Here is a 25,631-nt window from a genome sequence, read left to right as displayed (position 1 = left end):
GGTCATTATCACACTTTCTTTGTTCATTTATTCATGTTTACATCCTTCCGAGAAGGATTAAAAAATCACTAAAAATATAATGGAACAATACCCTGAGAGCCAGGTAAAATCCTCAGATTCATGCACTGTGTTATATCCACTACGATATAATTTAGCTGACATGAGGGCTATGCATAGTAGATAACCCATAGATCCTGCCAAGAGGGTCCCCCCTTAAAAGTCTTCCGGTGTGAGATCTGCTGATAAGAGCAAGATTGTTGGTGAATACTGGTAAATTTTAAAATGAAAACCTGACATATCTTTCTGTAATGTTATTGCATTTTATAAAATGCTAAAGGCATTTTCTTAGTTGGGAGAATCAAGTAATAGTGTATAAGGTTTGTCATTTAGTACAACAGTTTTTGAAATCTCAGGTAATTCAGCTGCCCTCAGAAATGGATCGTATTTCCTCCTGAGTATTCCTTCTAGGGGGACATTGTCTGAAGCCAAAACTCCTGAAAGGTGAAGATTTACAGTGACCTCTCCCTCCTATCCCACACATTCCCAAGCACACATCAGGCATTGTGCATGTATGTACCTACTATTTTTCAGCTTCGTGTAGCCAGTAAAGAGAATTTTTGCTAGTCTGCTGTATACATACACATTTTACTTTTTAGGAATCTAGACAAATGAAGGTAAGATATGAATTAGCACATGAATTCTTTGCTGATTTATTTTGGAATGAAAGGGGTTCCTTAAACTCAGGACTTTATCGTGACATCCAAAAGATTACTCAGTGTGACAGTATAACTAAAATCANGAATTCTTTGCTGATTTATTTTGGAATGAAAGGGGTTCCTTAAACTCAGGACTTTATCGTGACATCCAAAAGGTTACTCAGTGTGACAGTATAACTAAAATCACCCAACGGAAGGAAACTCTATACCACTTATTATATGGTAAATATAAGCCTAATTTTATATACATAGTAGGTAAATATTTGTTGAATTGTACTAAGTAGAGCAGTTTTGGGTTTCGAACATGGGGAGTTCAGCAGAAAGTTCACACTGGAAAGTAAGGAATTCTCATTAGTTTTAATTTTACTTTCAGCATAGAGCTATGGATGGCTCTGGAATGAGAAAACTGACATGTGAAAAGCAGCGATTTAGAAAGTTGAATTTGGCAAGTTGGTAAGATGGATTGGAGCAGGGAGAGATAATTGCATACACCTCCCTTCTCACAGGTGATTTTTCCCCCTTATTCCTCTTAAATCAGATAACTACTTCGTTTCCCTTTAATCTTATAAATGATATCCACTTATGCTATCTGAATTGTCATTTTTTTTGTATTGCTTTAAAAGTCATTCTAAAGTAATTTTTATTTTTTTGTACGTTGTTTTAAAAGTAATTCTAGTGTTATCTTCTTGAATGTTTTCCATCCCCAAATAGATTGTGCCTTTTGTGAATTGCGACCATTCTGTAATATTATATATGAGAATACATGACACAATGAAATATCTTATTCATTCTCCACCTATCTTGTAACAGAACTTTTTAGAACACCAATATAAAACTCATTTGAAATACTTATGAAGAATCTTTGTTTTTTTTTCTGTAGGGCATTAAAAGATGGAAATTTTATACATTTGTTTTAACAGCTATTAGTTCAAATCAGTTACTGCAAATCTTTGATTATTATTTTCTTATGATTGATTTTTAATGAAGGTAAATGTAATAAATTCCCTTCCATCTCTTTGCTCTCCTCCCCTTACTTCCTACCCCCAGGGTTTCAAGTCCTATTTTTAAGCCTGGTTTTGTTGAGTTGTTTTCCTTAATATCTGTCACATGTATTTGACTGACACATTTGTTGAATGGACGGTGGGGGGGGGGGCCTTCATGCAGAGCCTGCTAAACTTTAAGGGCTTGTTTCTTTCTTCCGAGAAGTTGAGTCAAATTAATACTGGTCCTTGGAGAAGCAGAAAACTTCTGGGACTTGACACTGTGGCAGGAAGGCTCATGCAATGTCTCCCTGTAGCCTGGAGGCCGGGCGGATTTGATTGACCAGTCCTCACAAAATTGAAAGGCCTTTTTTCGAATGGCAGCCTGCCACCCTCAGTATTTGTCAGTGTGGGCACCGAAGCAGAATAGCATTTGGAAAGCAAATAGAATGTAATTGTACCTAAGAGCGAGGTTGCAGGAGAATGACTGTATTCGAGGGAGAGAAGAAAGAATAATGGCTTCTCGTACTTACATGGGGACATAACACTTCATTCATTTACAGAAGGAACCTTAATCCTTGAAAATAGGAGTAGAATCGCATCCGTATTGAACAAGCTTTTCATTAATCCTCTAAAACCGTTGTGTCTCAGATACGTTTACCTGATTCGGGAAGTAATGTTTTCAGTTCTGTAATTGTAGAAGAATGGGATGGCATGCAGTGGCTTTGGTGACAAGAAATGACAATGAGATGGACAACCAAGTGTTTCGTTGATTTTTTGAGGAAAGTTATGAAAATGGGTGTCAATAAGATAGAATAAGAACTTGTCTTAATGTATCTAATGAAATGGAGAGAATAGATATTTTGTCATTGATGTCATTTAGCTAAATGTCCCATCTATTCTTCCCTGCTGACCTTCTGAACTTTGACAGTGGCACTGACTTGTACAATGGTTACTCACTTTTCTTCTATCACTACGACATTCCTATTTTCTGAGGTTGATCACTTGATTGTAAACAACAACAGCAAAAACTAAGACCCCTGTGATCTTTTAGCTTCACGGTTTGTTTTGAAATCCACAAAGGCCAGAAGTTGGCAAACGCTTTGTTATCTAGAGACCACCCATTCCTTTCTAGGTTGCGATATCTCTTTTTTTAATTTACTAATTTGAAGACTAAACGTAGGTAATGAGAAGAAATGTACCTACTTTATTGAGGACTGTAGTCACTATTGATGTAGGAACATTTCAAAATGAATTGTCAGAATTCTGGGCGGATCGTGTGATGTCTAAGATTGTCATCAGTAAATATCGGCTAATTACATAAATGTCTCCAGAGTCTTAACAAATAACGAAAGCTGGATTGTGGAGATAATGTTTCTCACGAAAAACAGAATACCTGTTCCCTATCTTATCTTGTGCAGTAAAATCTGCTTTTTCTAACAAATAAACTTTACTCTCTGAATGTTTTATTGGGTATTTTAAAGAGATGATGTTTTTAAATGTGTTCTTTCTTTCTAAGACATTCCTGAAATAACTGGAAGCCATATTTTTTGGAAAATAAAATAATCACCATACTTGTTTACTAGAAATTATTACTTGGATGTGATGTGTAAAACGGCTTCATTTACTTTTATAGAGATGATTATCTCACCCTAAATCGTAAATTTTTAGAAAGAATTTTGTAACAGTGTTTCTTGTTATTTTATAGTACTTTGAATTATCTACTAATAATCGATGCTTCCACGTTTAAAATACTGGAACTTGAGTATAGTACTGCTTTCCACGAGCCAAATTCTATATTAAGATCTTATTCTCAGATTTTCAGTATGGGTGTCTGGTCACAAAGTCACAAAAGGTTCCCAGAGTAAAAGCATTTTGCTCCTGAGTAGACCAGTGACATGAACCCTGAGAAGCATGTGTGGACCTCAGCTTTGCATAATTTCATTTAAAAGTAATCCTAAATTATGGCTGTTGGCATATCTTCAAAAAATAAAACAAAAATTGACTTGAAATAACAGTAAAGGGTATTCAGCCCTATTTTTTTTTAAAAAAGGGCCACGTATTATGTAAATATATAAAGTCATTTAAATATCTACCTTTGATCCTGTAAATCTTTTGTGAGTTATTTGCAGCAATTGAATTGAGCTTATCGTTTATACATATATGATTTCTGAGAAATACACAGTATGATTATTTCTGACTAGATTGAAAGCTTACATTTGTATTGTGGGATAAATAAGTTAGAAATTCTGTTTTATTGTATTCAGTTGCATTGTTTTCATCAGGCAATTTATCACATGGGTGTATGTGAAATTTCTTCATTTATTAAATTTCAGATTATGTATTTCAAGCCAGAGCAAGACTTAAACATTTTTCCATAAGTATAGCTTCAGGTAAACAAGCAATTTTAGCCCTGAAAATAGCTTCTGCTTCTGTCAACACGTTGTTTATTCTTTCTCTGAGATAAAAAGTTCAGTTTTCTGATATTTGTACCAAGATAAAGTCAGTAAACAAGATTAATATAGTGTGGAAAAGGTTGTCAGCAGCCCTGGCAAAGGAAATAAGTTGCCTGTACATAGAACATACTGTAAACTGAATAAAAGTGTCAGGTCCACCATGAGATAACGTGATCATGAACGTCTAACAAAGCATGACATAGGCACAGTCGGCTTTTCTCATAGCCACAGTGTAGAAAATGGATTACCGTATTCCTGGGATGCCCACTGGAATAGCATGAAAACCTCATTTTGAGATGAATGCAGGGTGTAGTCCTGGAGTTGAGCCACATGTTTACCTGCAGTGCTCCAACCATAGGGTTATTAATGTCGTCATCTGTGCACATTTGCAATATTTGCATTTCTTGGAATTTCAGAGCGTGTGCTGGCATCTTGTGACTCAAGTGATAAAGGAATAAATAGTTTTTTGCAAATGTTAGGGTTTTTTTCAGAGGCCTTTTTCTGCCTCATCGTGCTTTCTTTGTGATTGTATACTTCAAGTGGCACTTTTATCATTGTGGAGGGGTTTTTTTAATTATTATTTTTATTACGGCAGAGCTAACTTAGGACCTTTTGTCGTAAGATGTGTCCTGTTGACTGTGATTGTAGATTCATTCTTGCATGGTGCTGCTCACGTTCCCTTTTGAGAACCCACCATAGAATAGAAGTTGTGAATTTTTTTTAATGAAAGTAGCTTTTATTATGAAAAAAATTTTGAACTTTCAATTCTTTAGCAGATTTTTAATTTTATCTAGAATTAGAGGCATAAAATATTGTTCTTTTAGGTGAAATTACATTTTGTTCTGTATGAATACACAGATTATTCCTGACTTTATGGAAAACTATGAAAAGGACTCATGACTCCTTCCTTGACTTAGGTTTTTGTATGCATTGACGAAATGCATGCTATAAAACATGTTATTTATATTTAGGAATTAACTTTGGTTAATTGGTTTTTGGAAATATCACTTGCCCAAGACTAATTAAGTGAGCCTCCTTTTTTTCACATATGATTAAATATATGCAAAGTTGAGCAATATTTGGAAACGAGTAGGTGGTCTAATTCTTTTTTTTTTTTTTTAAGGATTTTATTTATTTATTCAACAGAGAGAGACAGTGAGAGAGGGAACACAAGCAGAGGGTAGCTGGAGAGGAAGAAACAGGCTCCCTGCTCAGCGGGGCTCGATCCCAGGACCCTGGGATCATGACCCGAGCTGAAGGCAGACGCTTAAGGACTGAGCCACCCAGGCGCCCCAGGTGGTCTAATTCTTAAGAAGCACTATTTTTTTTTTTAATTATAAAGGTACTTTTAAAACAGTCTTAAAATTCTAGCAGAGGAACTACGCTAAAACCAAAACAAGAGGCCATTTTTACCAGGAAGGAAATTACCCTTTTGGTCCATGCAATGTTGTTCAGCTTTTGAGAATTAATATTTTATTCTCCATCTTAGATTGGAAGCCCTCAAATGGAAATGTCCTTGTTATTCACAGTTGTTTGGTTTGTTGTTGTTGTTGTTGTTGTTGTTGTTGTTGTTTTTAGAAACTCATCTGTGACCTTTTTTGATTCAACTCTCCTTTCAGGTGAACACCCCTGGTCCTGTCAGTAACAAGAGGATGGTTCACTTTTCCCCAGATTCTCATCACCATGAGTGAGTACACCCTGATTTGGAGGCTCTTGTTGGGGTAGGCTGCGTCGCTCTTACAGGAAATTGAGAGCTGTTGCTAGTAAAGGTAGTTTAATTTTGCACCTTTCTTAAGAAAGAGTAAATTCCTTATGCCATTGACAGTAGTGCAAGAATCATTTCAACCCAGGGCAGAAATGTAAATAAAGGTTGTTGAATACAGTCGTTCTTTTATTTGTGATAGAATTTTAATTTCTACATTTCATTCCGTTAAGTAGCAAAGCTCTCCTCCTACTTGTCCTTCCTCTCTCACTTCCTCGCCACTCTTTCTAAAGCACTGAAGTGCAGAGGAAGTGACTGTTGAACTCAGTACTTCTCTGCTCTCTGCTTTTGTCCAGCATGAGTTGTGAAGGAACTAGAATGTATTTTCATTTAACAATGGAAAGGAGAGTCTAATTTACTAAATAATTCTAAAAATTAAGCAATCGAGCTTAAACTTTGGTGAATTATTGGGTGAATCTCTAGGTGATAGTTCTATTTCTAAATATATCTTTATTAGAAGAACTTGAAAACATATTTTGAGTCAATACCGTGTCTCCTGTGAAAGTGGTTGAACTTGGAAACGGCCGTAAAATGGGGAAAGACATGAATTAATGATTGAATGAAATTTTTCTGGCAGGCAGTCCTATTAAGACCCATTAGATCCTAGCTTTTAAATCCATTCCTTAACCAATGTAAAACAAATTATTGTTCATCTGTAGCTTATTTTAGATAGATTATTAATACAAATGTAATGTATATAATATAAAATAGTATTTATCAGATCATTCTTTTCTGTAGAACTTATTTTATAGATTACAGTATCATAATCCTCCCTTTAATAGTTTATTTCATTCATTTTTATTATCCTATAAGACCTTTTCTCTATTGTTTCTCAAACAGAAAAAAGAGTGAAGCTTTATTAACTCAGACTGGCAACCAAAAACTTGTATATTTTCTTCTTAATTTTTTGCTCTGATGTGAATCAAGAACTCTAGCAAGTAGATATAGAGCTGTTTTCAAACCAAAAATTGCATTTGGTAATGATTGTAAATGCTCTGAGGGCGGACACATCTCTTTACCACTGCTGTAGTCCTGCGCTAACAGTGCCCAGTGGACAGTGAATAGTTTATTGGGTGAATGAAAACATGAAAGTATGAATTTAAAATGGGACAAATTGGATACTGTCAACTGAGTATTACTTCTCAAATTAGCAGGTATGACCATCATTGTATTCTCCTGATGTCCCTTCCACACCAATCTTCCAGTGGTTCTTGATCAGTTAAGGAAGATTCTCTGGGGTTGGAACTCAGATGTCAGTATTTTTGGAGTTTTCTTGGTTACCGCAATGTGTTTGGTCACCATTCTGTCCACAGTCAATACTAAAATGGAGTCATTTTACTACCTCACACCCTACATGCTGCCAGTCCTGTCTAGTAGTTTCAGTATCTCATGCTGACCCCATCTTTTCCACTTCCTGCCTCATTATTTTAGGAAAGTTCTGTTACCTTTTTTATTACTGTAGGATCCTAGTGAAGCTTTCTGTCTCTGTTTTCTTTTTTTTTTTTAATAAAGATTTATATTTATCTGACAGAGAGAGAGCACAAGCAAGGGGCATGGCAGGCAGAGGGACAGGGAGAAGCAGGCTCCCCGCAGAGCAAGGTGAGCCCAGTGCGGACTTGATCATGACCCAAGCCGAAGGCAGTCAGTTAACCAGCTGAGCCACCCAGGCTCCCTCTGTCTCTGTTTTCTCACTATTTGCGTGCACACTACTTACTTCTACTGCTTAAGTTCAGTTCCACTTCTTTTATTCCCCTGCTTACAAGCCACCAGTATCACCTCTTGACAGTGGAGAAGCCTTGTTGGCATATCATTAAACACTGTCCACGCTCTGGCTCCTGTTACCACTCCGCCTTACCATTGTCTCTCCCTCATAGATAATGGTCCAGCTTTCTGGTCTCCCTCTTTCCTGAATATGACTTCTGCTTCACTGTCCCCTTTAGCCTGGGATTTTGCTTTTGCAAATAGTTGGGAAAATATCTATTCGGGTCCTTTGCCCATTTTTGATTGGATTATTGGATTTTTGCTAGTGAGTTGTACAAGTATCCTGTATATTTTGGATATTAGCCCCTTATCAGATACATGGTTTGCAAATATTTTCTTCCATTCCATAGGTTGCCTTTTTATCTTGTCGGTGGTTTCCTTTGCTGTGCAGATACTTTATTTAGATGTAGTCCCACTTGTTTATTTTTGCTTTTGTTGCCTTTGGTGTCAAATCCAAAAAAATCATTGCCAGGATCAATATCAAGAAGCTTACTTCCTGTTTTCTTTTAGAGGTCTTAGGATTTCAGATCTTGTGTTCAACTCTTTGATCCATTTTAGGTTGATATTTGTGTATGGTATACAAAGATAGGGCTCCAGTTTCATTCTTTTGCGAGTTGGCTGTTCAGTTTTCCCAAACCATTTATTGAACAAACTATCCTTCCCCAGTGTATATTCTTGACTCTGTCAAAATTAACTGACTATATATGCGTGGGTTTATTTGTGGGCTCTCTATTCTGTTCCATTGATTTTTGTGTCTATTGTTACCAGTTACATACTGTTTTGATGACTATGCCTTTGTAATATAGTTTGAACCCAGGAAGTGTAATTCATCTAGCTTTATTCCTTATCTACACTGCTTTGGTTATTTGGGGTCTTTTGTAGCTCCATACAAATTTTAAGACTGTTTTTCTATTTATGTGAAAACTGCCATTGGAATTTTTATAATGATTACATTGAATCTGTGGCTTCCTTTGGGTAGTATGGGCATGTTAGCAATATTAATTTTTCCAGTCCATGAACATAAAAGATTTCTCCATTTATTTGTGTCCTTTTCCATTTCTTTCATTAATATTTTATAGTTTTTGGTGTACAGATGATTTATCTCCTTCATTAAATGTATTTCTAAGCATTTTATTATTTTCAATGCTATTATATACGGGATTGTTTTCATAATATCTTTTTCTAATAGTTTGTTATAGAAACAACTGATTTATGTATCTTGATTTTGTATTCTGCAACTTTGCTTGTTTTGTTTATTAGTTCTAACAGCTTTTTGGTAGAGTTTTTAAGGTTTTCTATTTATATATCAAGTCATTTGCAAGCAAATATAATTTTAATTTTTCCTCTCTGATTTGGGTGCCTTTTTTTTTTCTTGCCTAATTGCTTAGGATAGGACTTTCAATATTAGGTTGAATTGAAGTGGGGAGAGGGGGCATCCTTGTCTTGTTCCCCATCTTGGAGGAAAAGCTTTCAGTTTCTCACCATTGAGTATGATGCTAGCTGTGGGCTTGTCATATATATGGCCTTTGCAATGCTGAGGTACATTCCTTCTATAACCAGTTTGTTCAGAGTTTTTATCATGAAAGGATGTTGAATTTTGTCAGATGCTTTTTCTGCATCCATTGCTATGATAATATGATTTTTATCCTCCTTTTTGTTAATTTGATATGTCACATTTATTGATTTGCAGTTGTTAAACCATTATTGCATCCCTGGAATAAATTCCAAATAAATAATCATTATGTGTGATCCTTTCAGTGATTTTGGTTTGCTAGTATTTTGTTGAAGATTTTTGCGTCTGTACTCATCAGGGATATTGGCCTATAATTTTCTTGTAGCGTCCTTATTTGGATTTGGTATCAGAATATAATGTTAATCTCACAGTGCTACAGTGTGGAAGTGTTCCCTCCTTTTTTATTTTTTGGAAGATTTGAGAAGGATATTGTATTAATTTTTTTATTTATTTTTAACTTTATTTTTCTTTAAATGATTTTATTTATTTATTTATTTGACAGAGAGAGAGACAGCCAGCGAGAGAGGGAACACAAGGAGGGGGAGTGGGAGAGGAAGAAGCAGGCTCCCAGTGGAGCAGGGAGCCCAGCGCAGGGCTCGATCCCAGGACCCTGGGGTTATAACCCAAGCCGAAGGCAGACGCTTAATGACTGAGCTACCCAGGCACCCCTATTTTTAACTTTAAAAATTGTGTTTGCTTAGAAGCATTAGACTATCAAACAAGCTGCAATATTTTTTCTTTTTCTTTCTCTTTTTTTTTTTCTTTAGCAATTATGGAGTGGTGTTGAGTTTTATTTTATATTAGCTGCCTCAGAGACAAGGGAAGATGGAGAATGGCACCATTCCCCCATATAACTACGTGGTGTGCACCAACAAGAACCTGCCCTAAATTCCCTAAATTTCTGTGCCAATTTCCAACGCCCATACTGTACCAGGCAAGGTTAGTGGCTATTGAAAATCCACCAGGACAAGGCTATCTAAGGATACATTTGGTAGTACATTAACTATACAAAAAAAGACACTATACAGTTTAAAACCATAACTTAAACAACCTTACATTTCAATTTTTTTTCTTTAAAAAGAATGAGTTGCGTATAAAGGGCTTAAATGGTTTATAGACAAGAAAAAAACAAACCTGTGCTAGAATCAACTTATTCATCATCGTCTTCTTTCTCTTCATCCTCTTCATCTTCCTCCACTTCCATCTTTTTCATTCGTTTTTCAGCCTTGACGACTCCCTTTTTTGCCTCAGCAGCCTCTCCCGTAGCTTGGTATGCAGCAGTCTCCTTGTACTTTTCTTCAGCTTAGCAGCCTTCTCTTCGTAACACTGCTTGTCATCTGCTGCAGAGTTATTCCACTTCTCGCCCCGTTTCTTTACAACATCACCACTGGACAGGCTGGGATGCTGATTTGGGGGTGATACTCAGAACAAAACAAGAAAAACGCCACAAGAGTCCTCTTGGGTGCATTGTGATCCTTGAACTTCTTTTGGTTTCCCCTTTAGAAGGGATGTAAGTTTTCATTTTTCTTTCATCATGGGCTTTGTCCACCTTTGCCGTGTCTTCAATTTTTTTCTTTTTTTTTTAAGATTTTATTTATTTTAGAGCGCGCGTGCAAGCGGGGGGAGGAGCAGAGGGGGAGGGAAAGAATCTCAAGCAGACTCCGCACTGAGTGCAGAGCCTGACGTGGGGCTCAGTCCCTTGACAATGAAGTCATGACCTGAGCCACAACCAGGAGTTGGATGCTTAACTGACGGAGCCACCTGGTTCCCCAATAATTTTCTTTTTTCATTTTAAGAGACATGGTCGTCTACCTCTCTGAACACTTCTTAGAAAGCTATGACAAGTCAACTGAAGCATCTGGGTGCTTCTTCTTGTGCTCGCCCTGGAGAGTTTGCACAAGGAATGCATGTGATGAAATTTTGCCCCTCAGCTTCTTGGGATCTTCCTTGCCCATGTTTACTTACTTTTCATCAGTGACGCACAGAGGCATCCAGTGCCTGTCTGGCTCTCACTTGCCTCAGAGCTGTCTTTGTGGAGGTCAGGGTACTACAATGGCTGTCTGTTAATTCTTCTTTAAATGTTTGGTAGGATTCACCAGGAAAGTCATACGGTCCTGAACTTTTCTTTGTTGGAAGATTTTTGATTACTCCTTCAATCTCCTTACTAGAAATTGGGCTGCTCAGATTTTCTAATTATTATTTGAAATTGACTGTGTATTTCTAGGAATTTATCCATTTCTATATTATCTAATATGTTGGCGTGCAATTGTTTACAGTGGTTTCCTATGATCCTTTGTATTTCTGTGTTATCAGTTGTAATGTCTTCTCTTCATTTCTGTTTTTGAGTTTTCTCTTTTTTCTTAGTCTAGCTAAAGCTTTGTTCTATCTTTACAAAAGCTAGCTTTTAGTATCATTCATCAGCTCTATCGTCTTTTCTATTTCATTTGTTTCTACTCTAATCTTTGGCATTTCCTTCTTTCTGCTAGGTTTGGGCTTTGTTTCTTTTTCTATTTATAGTTCCTTGAGGTGTAAAGTTGTTTATTTGAGACCTTTTTTTCCCCTAAGATCCTAATATAGGCTTTTATCACTGAAACTGCCCTCCTAGAACTGCTATTGCTGTAAGTGCTTGCCCATTAAGAACTGCCTCTTTGCTTGCTGTAGTCCTGTGGGTCTCCCGGACACAAGCCCCATTGGCTCACAGAGCTAGATGTTTTGGGGCCCCATCCCAGGGTGGGAGTCTTAAAGTTGGGACACTAGGTGTGTGTTCCAAACCCTTTGCTTCTCAGGGAGAAGTTGGGAATTTGGGGTTCCCTCCTGAGTATATGGCTTCGTGCCAAGGGTGGGATTTATGGTGAGAGTGTGTCTCACCCTTTCCTACCCCCTTCAGTGCGGGTTTTCTTCTCATCTGCCAGACATGTAACTTGTTTCTGGATTTCTCAGAGGAAATTGTTCCATGCGTAGCTGTACAATCGGTGTGTCCGTGGGAAGAGGGAGTTCAGTAGCCTGCTCTGTCACCGTCTGCTTTCTTAGCAGCCCCTTTCTGCTTAGGGAACATCAGCAGGAGTTTAAAGTCACAGATTAAAGTCACGAGTGGCCAAGTTGTTTGTTTCAGCATTAAGGTTCCTTCAAAAATGTGGAGTCTTCTGTTGTGCTCATGGTTGCAATTCCTTGCCTGGAAATGCTACTGGCCTTGATGTTCTTCCTATATCCTTAGCTTTTAGCTTAAAAGCTTCTGCCATGAGGCCATGTGAAACAATGACCTCCAGAGGGTAGGTACCTGTCTTTAAGAAACCTCTAGTCAACAGGTTTACCCTGTTTATCAGAGAAATCCTACAGAGAGGCACTCTGAGGAAGGTCTAGACCAGAGCCCTAGTCATGGTTGTCATAGCCCCATTCAGGCTAGCTTCCATGCCACTGCCTGCTTCCATGCAGGAGTTCCAAACCTGATTTTCCCACCTGCAGTTCCCTAATTATGAGTCTCTCCTTAAACTTGAATTGTAATCCATAGGCTGAGAGTACCTCTTAGCAAATCTGTATTTTCATCCCTTTCTTTAGGCCTGCCCCTTACCTAGGTAGAGCAAATGAAGTTGCCTTGTACGCCTAATTCGACAAGTTTCTTTTTGGGAGACACCATAGGGTACAGCATTATGGGAATTTCATTTTACACAAATCAATAAGTACACAGGCATACTTTGCACTACAAAGTTATACACAAGGTGTTATATGTTAACACAAAGAGTTATATGCCTCCCCCACTTTCTTTCCCAGATAATTAAGTCCATACTTTCATTCAGTCTGCTCCCTATTATAAAGTCAGATACATAAAACTGACTCCTGCCACCATAGTCAGTGTCTCATAATAGAAAAAACATGGTATGCATACCCTCAGGATATGCAAATAATTTCCAGGGCAGTCCTGGTCACCAAGACTTTTAAGGGGGTCAATTTCCAGATTCCTTTGCTTTTATGGGTGTGTGTGTGTATATATATATATATAGAGAGAGAGAGAGACCTTCTTTTCTGAAATCATTAGGCTTGGTTATTTTGCTGATTCTTATTTTTCATAATTGCCTTTCTTCCACTTTGGAAACCCCCCTCTCCCCCCACAGTCCTATTCTTACTTTGGCACATTGCTTCACAGTGTAAAATCTTTTGGGTTCCAAACAGAGGGACATTCCAAATATTGTGCTGATATTGATGTTGACAGAATGAATCAAATGCCCAACCCTGAAGCCTTTTGCAAATTAGGTAGGTAGTTTCTAATTCTTTGCTTTTAGCAGTTGGTAGATGGTTAAAAATACTCCTTAGGGGCGCCTGGGTGGCACAGCAGTTAAGCGTCTGCCTTCGGCTCAGGGCGTGATCCCGGAGTTATGGGATCAAGCCCCACATCAGGCTTCTTCCTCTATGAGCCTGCTTCTTCCTCTCCCATTCCCCCTGCTTGTGTTCCCTCTCTCGCTGGCTGTCTCTATCTCTGTCAAATAAATAAATAAAATATTAAAAAAAAATACTCCTTAATCTAAAAATCATTGTGTTATTTTTGGCATAAATCTCTGAATGAGTTTGATAATCAAATGACTGCTCTAACCAAATTCTTTTTATTTCCACTCACCAATTATGTGAACAAGGTTTCCGAGCACTCAAATTGATAAAAACAAGAAGTATGAATAGAACTGATGCTAAAGGGTAATATTCATCAATGACCACATGACTTAGTTTAGGGGAAAAGGCTATTTATGATGCCATTCCTAATAAAATTGTATTATTTTATGTTTAGGAGTATAAAAATATATTTATGCTAGTTTCATTAATGAAATACTAATAACTTTTTCAGATCTTAAGTAACTGTTATCAACTAACAGTAGTTATCAGTGTTGACTGACCGATAATTCATCAAAATAATTTATTAACTCTAGTTCTGTAGTCACAGAAATTTAAGAAAGATAGGTAGGTAGATGGATAGGTAAGATACATTGTTGCAGAGGAATATGGCAAGGTTACTAATAAAAGGGTTTCAAGCATAAAAATATATTACATTAGGATAAACTTCTATGAGACAGTGATATTGGAAATTCAAGGAGTTCAAGGAGAAAAATAAGCCAGGTAAATTTTCAGCTTTTAAAGAAGTGCTTTTCATGATGTTTTGTTTCGTTTTGTTTTCAAATGCATTGATGGTGGATATCAAATCAGTGATGATATTTGGCTCCCAATGTGTATATTTAAAAGAGTGGTGTAATGGTTTTATTCTAAAATATTAATGCATACAATTGAGAGAAAACTAATCTTTTGCAAATATTTAAATTTATGATGAAAAATTTTAGATTTCTACCTAAAATATGTGAGGAGGATATTTTCATAACAGCGTTAGACAACATGTACGCAAAATGGTTGAAGACCAGTGTTGTACAGAATGCTTCCAGGAAAAAGTAACGGAATGTTCTACAGATAATGGTTTAAACAAATTGCAGTGTAGTTTACTGACATTACGGGAAGTCTGAAGCGTAGGCAATTCCGGGGCTATCAAAGGAGGCAGTACAGTATCTGCCACAATGTCCTTTAAGGAATCCTTGGTATTTTCCACAGAAGTGCCACCAGCCATCTTCTGCACCTTTTATATTCTCCCTTAAGGCTTTTATTTCTACTTGATTGTAGTATTTATTACATTATTCTCTAGAATATAGTTACCGTATACATGCTTCGTTCACCTTAGTATGGACCATGAGTTTGCCATGGTTGGAGACTTCATCTTGTTCTCCTTTAAGTGTCTTACAATATGCAGCACAATCCCTTACACATATAGACTCTGGGGTCAAAGTTATCCAGTTCCACTACACACCCCCTTCCTGATACTTGCACAAGAGCATAGGGAAAGCACAGACTAACTGTGGTCTTGTGTCATCCCTACTGCAGTTTACCTCAAGGCTGTGATAACTAATCTGAAAGAATGACTAGAAATAGTCATTAAATTACCAAATATTCAGCAACTCCTGATTGGAAGTAAGTAACAAATACTGCTTTCAGTCAATTAACTGTGATTCTTCTAAGTTGATATGTGTTTTGCTTTAGAAGGTCACCTCGGAAACAGTCTGACACAGCAGTACTTAAAATAATTTTACTTCACAGAATTTCAGGCTTAAAAACAGATTCTAATGAGTAAGGCGAAAAATATTTTACAGCCTCCAACACAATAATGTGTAGGAATTTCAGTTTCAAAACCATGTGGTTATATGGTCGCATGGTCAACCAAGGTTAGGGTAGGGCGGCCTAGAAAAGACGGATCGGAAGAAGCAGGGCTACAGAGCTGGGAAGTGAAAAAGGATGTTTTCAGGGTTAATGGAACGAATGCCCAGCAGGACAGTCAATGTGGAAAAGCCTACGTCACAGAAAGTTTTCAGCTCAGTTTATGAGAGTCGTAGAAATTGGTCAACAAAAGTTTGGATAGGGGCACCTGGGTGGTTCAGTCAGTTAAGTGTCTGCCTTCAGCTCAGGTCATGATCTCAGGGTCCTGGGGCCCCATGTCGGGCTCCCTGCTTGGCGGAAAATCTGCTTCTCCCTCTGCCCTTCCTCCTGCGTGTGCTCTCTTTCTCTCGCTCTCAAATAAAATTTTGGATAGTTTCTATAAAAATTATATTTGATAATAACTTCGATTATAAAAAGACTTATTTATAGAAATTTGGTGAACAGCCAACTTTGCTGCACACCTCAGAATATGGAATCTGAGTTTTACAGGTAAAATAAGATGTGCTCTGTGAGAAGTCGTGCAGTGTCTTGTGAAGGTCTGATTATTAATAAAATAATACCTAACATTGTACTAGTCGCATACTTGTATCTTATATAATCGTATACAATGTATATATTTTGTATAGATAGTCCAGTTGTTAATATATGTTAGCTCTCTTTGAATGGAAAATATTTAGCCCAGATAAATGAAGTATTCGTTAAAATAACTCCAGAAAGGTACACAAAAAGTGACAAGAACCTCAATCCAACCTAACTGGTTCCAGAATTTTTTCCTTTTTTCTATTCACTTACAAGATACCTGTTTTTAAATTGAGTAAATATGATACATTAGTTGATTTTTAAATGCTATTTTATATTTGCTTTTATTTCATTTTAAATATAGGACATTTACCTGATGCATTATATGTAAATCAAAACTTATTTTAAATGCAAGTGGGTAACTACCTGTAATCCTATGATGAATTCCTTTATAAAGCAAATATTTACACTTTATTTTATCTTTTGTATAAATATCGAGTTTGCTTAAAAGCAAGATTTGCCTGGATTAAAGGTTAGTTCATTGGGAATACTTTCATACTTTGAAATTTAGAATCTGTTGCTTTATAAAAGTAAAAGTGGCTTTAACTTCAGATTGAGATAAATAAAATATACCAGATCAATTCCTCCTCTGATTTTCTGTGATTCCCTTGGGGAGTTGTTTTAGCTTACATGTGTCTTAATTTTTAGCTATGGAATAAGAGTAAGAACAGTCCTTCTTTATGTAAGACATTTTTATAAAGTACTTACGTAAAATACAGAAAAATTGTGAAACTTAGGTGTAAAACATTTTAGGATGATGATGGTGAGGATAATGACGATGATAGTGCTTTATTTGGATAGTATATTGTATTTTTCAGAGTATTCTCATATGCACCACTCTCTCCAGTGTTTTTACAGCCTCTCTGAAGCAGTCATAACACCCCCGTTTTATAGATAATTTGACTTTTGGAAAGTCACATAGTCAAAAGTCAATTAAAAAAACCAATGTAGTCAGCATCTATTAGGTGTGATAACATGCTAAAGCTGTTGGAGGAACCTGTAATTATTATGCAGGAACACTGGTATATCTCCTGACATTTAGGAATAAATAAGTAGTTATTACAAAAATTCACAGAATAAAAGTTCACATATTACTGTATTCCACTATGTACCATAGGAGAGGAAAATGAATATTATTTTAAACACCTACTTATGCCAGGTTCTTATCCTTCTTTAAGCTTCCCAATATTATAAGAGAAGTGGGATTGATTTTATTGTATAGATGAGGAGAGGCCAAATATAATGGAAAAACTCAGATTTTTCCCTCCTACTTTTTCCTCTCCTGTGTCTTTTTTTTTTTTTAAGATTTTATTTATTTATTAGAGAGAGAGAGAGACAGAGATAGGGAGAGAGAGCACGAGCAGGAAGGAGAGAGGGAGAAGCAGGCTCCCCACCCCTGCCAAGCAGGGAGCCAGATATGGGGCCCAATCCCAGGACCATGGGATCATGACCTGAGCCAAGGGCAGACACTTAACCAACTGAGCCACCCAGATGCCCCTCCTCTGTGTCTTCTTTACCCCTCACAGAACACTTCTTTTCTGACACTGGCTTTTCCTCATGACAACAAGCAAGTCTCCACGACAGCCCTGGCCCCTAACCCCCAACATCTCCAGATGCCCCTGGCAAGCCCAGGCTGTTACCTGGGCTTCCGACCCACCAGATACCAATTGGAGGTTCCAACAACTGCTTCCAACTCAGGACACCAGTTGGATTCTGGCTGTCCATCAGAGGTCCCCACATCACCCTCCTTGGGTTTATTTAATTTGCTCACAGAATTCAGAGAAATGTTTTACTTACTGAATTACCAGTTTATTATAAAAGAATCTAAGTCAGCAACAGCCAGATGGAAGAGATACACAGCAGGTATGCGCGAAGGGGTGTAGAGCTTTCCGGTTCTAGCCAGGCATAGGCTACTGTCCCTGCATCTTCACCTGTTCCTCTATCTGGAAACTTTTCGAACCTTGCCTTTTTGGATTTTTATGGAGTCTTTATTACATAGGCATGATTGATTAAATCATTGGCCTCAGGGATTGATTCAACCTCCAGCCCTCTCTGCTCCCCAGAGGTCAGGGATTGGGACTGAAAAATCCAACCCCCTAATCACAGAGTTAGTTCCCAGGGCAACTAGCTCCCAGCCCTAAGTAATGTCCAAAAGCCGCCTCATTAACATAAAATGTGTCACTCTCAACCTTTAGTAAATTCCAAGGGTTTTGGGAGCTGTGAGCCAAGAACCATGGACTAAGACCAAATATATATGAGAAATACACTTTGGTCATCTGAATAACCACATATATATATTTTCCCTCTAAATCACAGTATTGCACCAACACTCAGAAAGTAAAAGTAATTTGTCACAGTTCACCTAGCTGGTAAGTGCCAGAGCCTATATTCAAACTTAGATCTTTCTGATTCTAAAACCCATGATTTAGCAAGCACACATGTCTGAACTTCCTGGATTTACGTTTGCAGTTTAATAAAGGAAATGAAGACTCTCTTGAGCGTACGTTAAGCATAGAACTGACTTTTTGTTTCATAGAAAAAATTGATGAATGAGGAATATCTTTATATCCTGGTCATCTGGTCCACAGAACAAGAGAACCCAAAAGGATCTGGAAGACCACCTAAGCCACTGTTGTTATTCTTCTCATTTCATAGAATAACATGGTGCCTCTAGTTGTTAAAACTCTGTCCTATATCTCAAGTCATTCATTTATCCATCCATTCAGAAAAACTCTGTGAGGGCCTACTATGTGCTAGGTACTAGGTCTATAGTAATGAACAAGACAGACAGCATCACTGTTCTCATGGCACAACCTGATAGAGAAAGTAGACATTGATCAGTAAGCACACACATAAATGTGTGCTTATATACTAACACACAAATGCATTATTATATAGTAAGCTAAGTACTCTAAAAGAGAATTTTTTAAATAAAGATTGATTTCAGAGAGAGAGCACGAGTGGGAGAGGGAGAGGGAGAGAATCTCGAGCAGACTCTGCACTGAGCACAGAGCCCACCGCAGGGCTTGATCTTACAACCATGAGATCATGACCTGAGCCAAAACCAAGATTCAGAGTCTCGATGGACTGCACCACCCAGGTGTCCCTCTAAAAGAGAACTTTTTAAAAAAGAATTTGAACTGGACATGGAGATAAGGAAGGCTTCCTTAAGGACCACAAGCTTGAGATGAAACCTCCACGAATTGAGGGAATAGTGATGAAAAGAGCATTTCAAGCAGAGAGAATAGCTCTGTGTTCAGACAACAAAAGGAATGCTAGCGAGTTAGCACAGAATGTGAGAGAAAGGGACTGTTGTTCAGTGAGACAAGAGGAAGATAGGCAAGGGCTGATGATGCTAAGCCTGGCGGGCCATTTAGATATTCTTTCTCTTAAGAGCAGTGGAAAGCCCCTTCAGACTTCCGTTTGCTTTTGTTTATTTGCTTGCTTGAGGTTAGGGTGTGTGAATAACTAAATATTCAAAAATGGAACATTGAAGCATCACTCCAGCTCTGCAGTATGATAAATGGATTCAAGTTAGTAGGTACAAGAGAAGTTGTAACTTGCTGATGGTTTGACTATGAAAGAGAAAGGTGTCCAAGCTTTTAGCTGTCCATTGGAAGGTTGGTGCTGCCATTCACTGGACTAGTGAACTAGCTAGCTAAAGACTCAGTTTGTAACCAAAAGAATATCAGGGGTGTTTATGTATTTATTAAAAAAATACAGTAAGCCCAGGGGCGCCCAGTGGCTCAGTCGGTTAAGCGTCCAAATCTTGATTTCGGCTCAGGTCCTGATTTTAGGGTCATGAGATTGAGCCCTGGGTTGGGCTGGTTAAGATTCTCTCTCTGCCTCTCCCTCTGTCCCTCCTCAGCCCCACTCTCGTGCATGTGTGCATGCAAACGCACACACTCACTCTTTCTAAAAAATATGTATATATAAATATATAGTAAGCCCATTACATGTTAGTATAAATAGCATATTTTTATGAAAATTAATGACCTTCTTTGCCCGAAAAATTAGTGAGAACGTGCCACTCTTTGCACAAATCGCTTTAATGCCTGGCTTAATAGATGACACCTCAGACTCTCTCCTGCTCCCCTTCCAACCTGCGGTGAGGTGTTGTTCTGGTTGAAGCATATGAAGAAAATCCAACCTCACACAGATAAGCAGTTGGAAAAGGAAGGAGTATTTTAATAGCCTTTTAATTTCAGATCATTGTGGATGTTGTTTGATACGATATTAAAACACAAAGAGTGGTTGTTTCTCAAAAGTTAATTATAATGTGTAATCTGAAAACATATCAATGATATTTTTGTTGTTGTTCTATTCAGTCTGCTGTTCTATCTTGAACTCTGAATGAATCACTTACACATCATGATTTAGTAAATCATACGTTGGTCATGTAAGGACACAATCCATAGATTCATCAAGTTGTCTGGGTAACTGCAGTGCCTAGTTTGTTTCTAGTTGCTAATTAATCCAGATGTCAGTTACAGGTACCAAGTGTCCGTTCCACATCAAGGTAGAATGTGACCTGCCAGAGAGCATCACTGTCTATGAGCTCGAAAGGTGCTCCAGTAAGAGCAGAGACAAATCCTATTAATGTAGAGGCTGTTTATTCCCAGGTGTTAGTACCACAGAGGCTAGAGTTTCACAGAAGTCTTAAAAAATCTGCCCTTTTTGTGTATGTGTCTTGTCCTTCTGCTGTATGGTTGCTGAATGCACACTGCGGGGAAATAGCCTGATGTCTGTGCCTCATTTCCGCACCTTGTAAGATTTCTATGAGGCTAGGAAATTATACATGTCATGTGTCAAAAGAGTGCTTGGTAAATAAAAGTACTCAATATTATTGTTCTCGAAAAAACAAACAGCATTAGTAGTAACATTGGTATCATTCTCTGTGGGCTCTTAGTGGTTCATTTGCTACAGTGTTTCTCTCGCTTTCCTATTCCTTGGTGTTTACGAGTAGTTTCGATGCAGAATACTGCCAAAGGACTGCGCACACAGCTAATCGTATCTCCCGCTGATAAGGTACCCCCAGATGGGTCACTATTGAGGATACAAGGCGCAGCTGAAGCAATATGGGTGGGCCGTGCAGGGCAAGGACAACAGGAGAAGGGAAGGCGTCAGCTGTGCCGCGACTTCCATATTTCGAATGTCGTTGTTGAACTTGTTCTCAGCCAGAACCCAAGTTGTTATCAGAATGGAAGGAACAGGTTCAAGGTACCTCCAGCGGACGCTCCAGAATTCACAGCGAGGGCTTTGTGTGATTGTTCCTGGGGGCACAGCCAGAGGATAGAATATTCTGGTATTTTTAATGTTTTCTAAAACTCCGGCATTCCAAAGGTCATAATTTGTTGTAACGATGCTATAATTAAGTTGTGGTAAATGATAGCATTTGAAGATTTTATAACCAGAATTGATTCATAATATGAACACAGTCCCAGCAGTTTATGTTAACATAATTAAATGGAAATGTAATTCTGAGTTTGCTTATTAAATTGAAAATTACTGGGTTATGAGCACTCTTAAAATTCTGTCAAAATTGGTGTAAGTCTAGAATTACATGAAATATCCATTAAAATAAAGCATATTTAAGGCTCTGTTGCTGATGGCAAGTACATTTCTTAAAGCACGTGCAGACTGATCATGTGAGAGCGTGTGCGTTTTGTTAGGTTCATGCTAACTCCTTTTCTCTTTCCTCTGCAGCCATTGGTTTAGCCCTGGCACTAGGACAGAGCATGGCCAGGTAAGGAACATTCTACTCCAAAAGGAAGTTCCTTAGTCTCTTTCAAATATGTAACTATCTCCCTTTGAGGTAGTGGATCAGCTCTATGAGAAAAGATATAAATCCCAGCTTATCCAAAAAGGAGTTGCTGGTGCCAGTGCTTAATGCGCTGACCAAATGAATCATCCTCAGTAACCATCAGAATGCTCCCTTACCGCCACCTTCCCCCGTCACGAATGTCACCTCCACGGAAAGGCTCTGGGGTTCACTTGTTTACAGGACTTCACCGTGTGCATTTGTTTTTCACAAAGTTAAGGTATCAAGATAGTACATATGCTGAAAAAATTGATTTATATTAAACATAAGGGCAGCCAGCGAGAGCGTATTTTTGTTTTTGAAGTTTAGAAGGTGGTAATAGTTTCTGACAAGTTTACATTATATTTTTCCATGAGTTTTTTTATTGCTTACTAGTATACATGGCTAGCACAATGATTAGTCCCCTAAATAAGAACTTGACATTCATTTCGGTGAACTTTACATATGAAATAAGTACTTTCTTTCTTTTTCCTTTGAATGTGTTAGTTTTCTCTCCACAGCGTGCTATGGTAATTTAGGGCTTACGTTTTTGATAAGTTTTATAGCATATGCATTTTAGACTTGGCATCCTTGTTGATTTTTTTCATTATGAATTATGAAAGCTATTTTTAAGTGGGTCAAAAATATGGTATATAAGAAATACCTTTAAATACATGAGAATGAAAAACCTCACCTCCACAGGAATCATTTTCTGTGAAAGGTAGATAGATAGGTAGGGAAAGAGGAGGGTGTACTTGGTAATGGTAATTAGTAACATTAATATATTTGTGATGTTATATTTCTTACGCTGAGCCACAGTTGGTTGTCTATACCATAGTTCCTTTTACTTATAAAAGGAAGGTGCTAAATACTTCATTATAAACTATACTGATTTCTTAACACACATAAGCCTAGTTAAAGAAAAATATCATGTAAATTCAGCTTTAATGGTATTTTGTAAACTAGTCCTTTTCCATAAGAGTGATTGTCCCCTTTAAAGATACTTCTCACATTAATAATAAAACATGGACCACTATTTCTAAAGATTTGGAAGTTAACCAGACGAAGTCATATCTGTGATGTATTTATCTTATTACTCAGAATATAAAAATCAGGGTTTTTGCTTTCCCAAATGGTTCATGTCTCTCTGTGTATAATGCTTACAAGATGATTCTGCTTCTGGGTAATAAGTCATATCAGGATATAGATTATCCCAAAATATGACTTTTTAGAACTCCTTTTCTACCCTTTAGAAATACTAAAGTAATGTTATAAAGTTGTCTTTCATATCACAGTATAACTGGTTGCTTCCAGCCAAGCTTTTTTTTTCCTGCTGTTAAAAATCAACCAACGCTAATATAATGAAGAGAAGAAAGTAGACCAAGTCTTTTTGGTTTTTAATTTTCAAAATCTTTTTGACCCATTTTTTAATCTGCCTTATGTTTAAACTTTGATACATCATTTCAGATTTCTGTCTTGAATGTAGGTTATTAATTAATGAGTACAGCTGATTCTTGTTAGCTGCAGTAGCTATGTTCTGTAAAGTCGATGTGAACACTAAAGCAGCAAATACCAAAACACTCCTCCAAGGGAAATGTGAGGTTAGGTTCTTGAGAGGTCACAACATTCTCATTTACTGATCAATACATATTCTTGTTTGATGTGTGTTTATGTTTAACAATACCTTACTGAATATATAGGTATCATTGATTCTTAATACCTGAAGGAAGCTTGTTTAATGAACATATTTTTCTCTGTAACGTCCCTGACAGCCTTGCACTTAGGAACACTTGGCAGCACTTCAGGTCTATATTTGGGGGCCATTTTAAATGATAAAATCAAAAGCAAGATCACAAAAATGCATGAAACATAGCTCTAAACAGACTGCAAAAAAAAAAGATACTTGTTTACACTATGAGAGCTGAAACACGAAGCAAAGGATCGACTTGTCAGGCCTCAGCTGAGAGCGTGCAGGACAGCTGACCCAAATTTTTACCACTCTACACATGTCTGTGAAGGACTGCAAATGTGCCGGAAGTATTGATCTTGGAATTACAAATAAATTTTAGCAAAAAAACCAAATTTGTAAATATGGAATCCATGAATACTGAGGAATGACTCTACCTAGCTGTACATATTCAAACCACAGAGACCACTTATACATTTTGAGGGATAAAAATTTCTTAATTCCACTCAGATCTAACTCTAGCACAGTAAACATTGCTAAATAAACCTCAGTGCGAGTGATGAAATGCAAAACTGTGAAGAAATATAAAATCCTTCACTATGTTGTTGAATGAATGACTGTTAGCATGCATGATCACCTTTTATTTTTCCCATACCAACTTAGCAACATAAGGAAAGGATAACATTACTGCCACTTTTTTTTGAAAGCCCGCTCCTTTCTGCTTCTCCTGTCTTAAAATTCCTCTTTCTGTTCTTTAGTGCTAAATCCCATGCCCATTGACACCATGCGTACTTCTCCCTCTTTTATTACACATTCAGTAAATAACTATTACCCATCAGCCATTATCTATCAGATACTCTCTGTCTTTACCAAAGAAGGTATTTAGAAAAACAACGTAGCTTTTCCCCTGTGGTGGTTATAATCTGGGACAGGAAAGCAATAATGATACCGTATGTTGTGAAATGTTTGAGAAAACCACAGAGAGGGCAGTTATAAAGGCCTCAGAAGAGAAAGTCGATTCAGAAATGGAAGGAAGGAGAGAGAAACAGCTATATGAACCATCATTGTTTGGGGGTTTTTTTGGGTCTTACTTAATTCTGATTTTTCCTCTTTGAACATCTAACGATTTGACATTTTGACTGCATTCACAAGTATCTTAAGGAGTCCTAGACCACAGTTTCGATATTACTTAGTTCTTCCTTTAAGGTGAGGACACTGAGGGCCCACATGTGAGGAGACTTAAAATTCTTCTGTAAACATTTGAGAAATTACTGAGAAATGGCTGCTAACAGAAATACTCCTGAGCGAATGCCTCTGAATATCGGGTGGTAAAGAGAAGATTGCTGTGGAAGAATTCTTCTCCTTGCTTCTTCTCTTGTGTTAGGGATTTGAAACTTTTAATAATCTTGCAGAAATATTATAAAGAGCCCCAGAAATTCTCAGCTCCCTTTCCCATAGTAAGAACTGTCATCCACAAGGAGCACTTCTCTTCCTGGTTGAATTCTGTAGTTTTAAAAACTGTGAACCTTTTGTAAACCTCACATTCTACTAGGTTTTGTGTGTATGAATTTTAATCTAATTCTTATATGAGTCATTTTTTAATATACATCTGCAGGTCACTAATCAGGGAATTGTGTCTCCGTCTGGCCTAAGTCCAGCAATCTGAAAGTTGGAAGGTAAGAAGCACTTCGCACCATATTCAGAAGTTCTGTTATTAACCAGAGTTGACGTGGTTGAGTCAGAATCTTGAAAACTGACCTCACTTGTGACACTGATAGTAGTCCAGGGAAACAGAAATGATCAGTAAGAAGAGTGAGAAATTTCTCAAAACCTGATGAGCTACTCTTGCTTATTAGAGCTGAGCTCAAGGATCCTTGTGTCTTTGACCATGAACTCAGGACCTGACCCAGCCCCCTACCCTACCCCACCCCACCCTACCGTCCTTTTTCTTGTTCTTTGGGGCATAGGAGAAAGGCGTTGAGAATCTTTCAAATACAAATACATGTTTTCTATTCTAATAACATTCTGAATTAATTTATTTCTTCTTTGCCCCTTAAAAGATCTAGCCCCACATATTAATTTATTGGACTCATGACCCATAGGTCTGATTTTTTGTTTTTTATCTTGGTTTGATTTTAAA

General features: G+C 37.5%; 1 protein-coding gene and 1 pseudogene across 5 annotated transcripts in view; one reads left to right on the top strand and one right to left on the bottom strand.

Annotated features, from left to right (window-relative positions):
- Positions 1–25,631, top strand: part of GPATCH2 (G-patch domain containing 2) — a 167,738-nt gene that overhangs the window by 98,508 nt on the left and 43,599 nt on the right. For 4 of the 5 annotated variants that reach the window (XM_034667190.1, XM_034667191.1, XM_034667193.1 and 1 more), the window contains exons 6-7: positions 5,772–5,839; positions 21,711–21,750. In XM_034667190.1, the coding sequence (XP_034523081.1) occupies positions 5,772–5,839; positions 21,711–21,750 (108 nt within the window). The remainder of the gene's footprint in view (positions 1–5,771; positions 5,840–21,710; positions 21,751–25,631) is intronic. The other variant, XM_034667192.1, reaches the window with a different exon arrangement.
- On the bottom strand, positions 10,339–14,784 carry LOC109490754 (annotated as a pseudogene).

This window comes from Ailuropoda melanoleuca, chromosome 8, assembly GCF_002007445.2.
Source record: "Ailuropoda melanoleuca isolate Jingjing chromosome 8, ASM200744v2, whole genome shotgun sequence".
Classification (NCBI taxonomy): domain Eukaryota; kingdom Metazoa; phylum Chordata; class Mammalia; order Carnivora; family Ursidae; genus Ailuropoda; species Ailuropoda melanoleuca.
The sequence above is the reverse complement of the archived record's forward strand: the minus strand, read 5'-3'. Positions and strand labels throughout refer to the sequence as shown.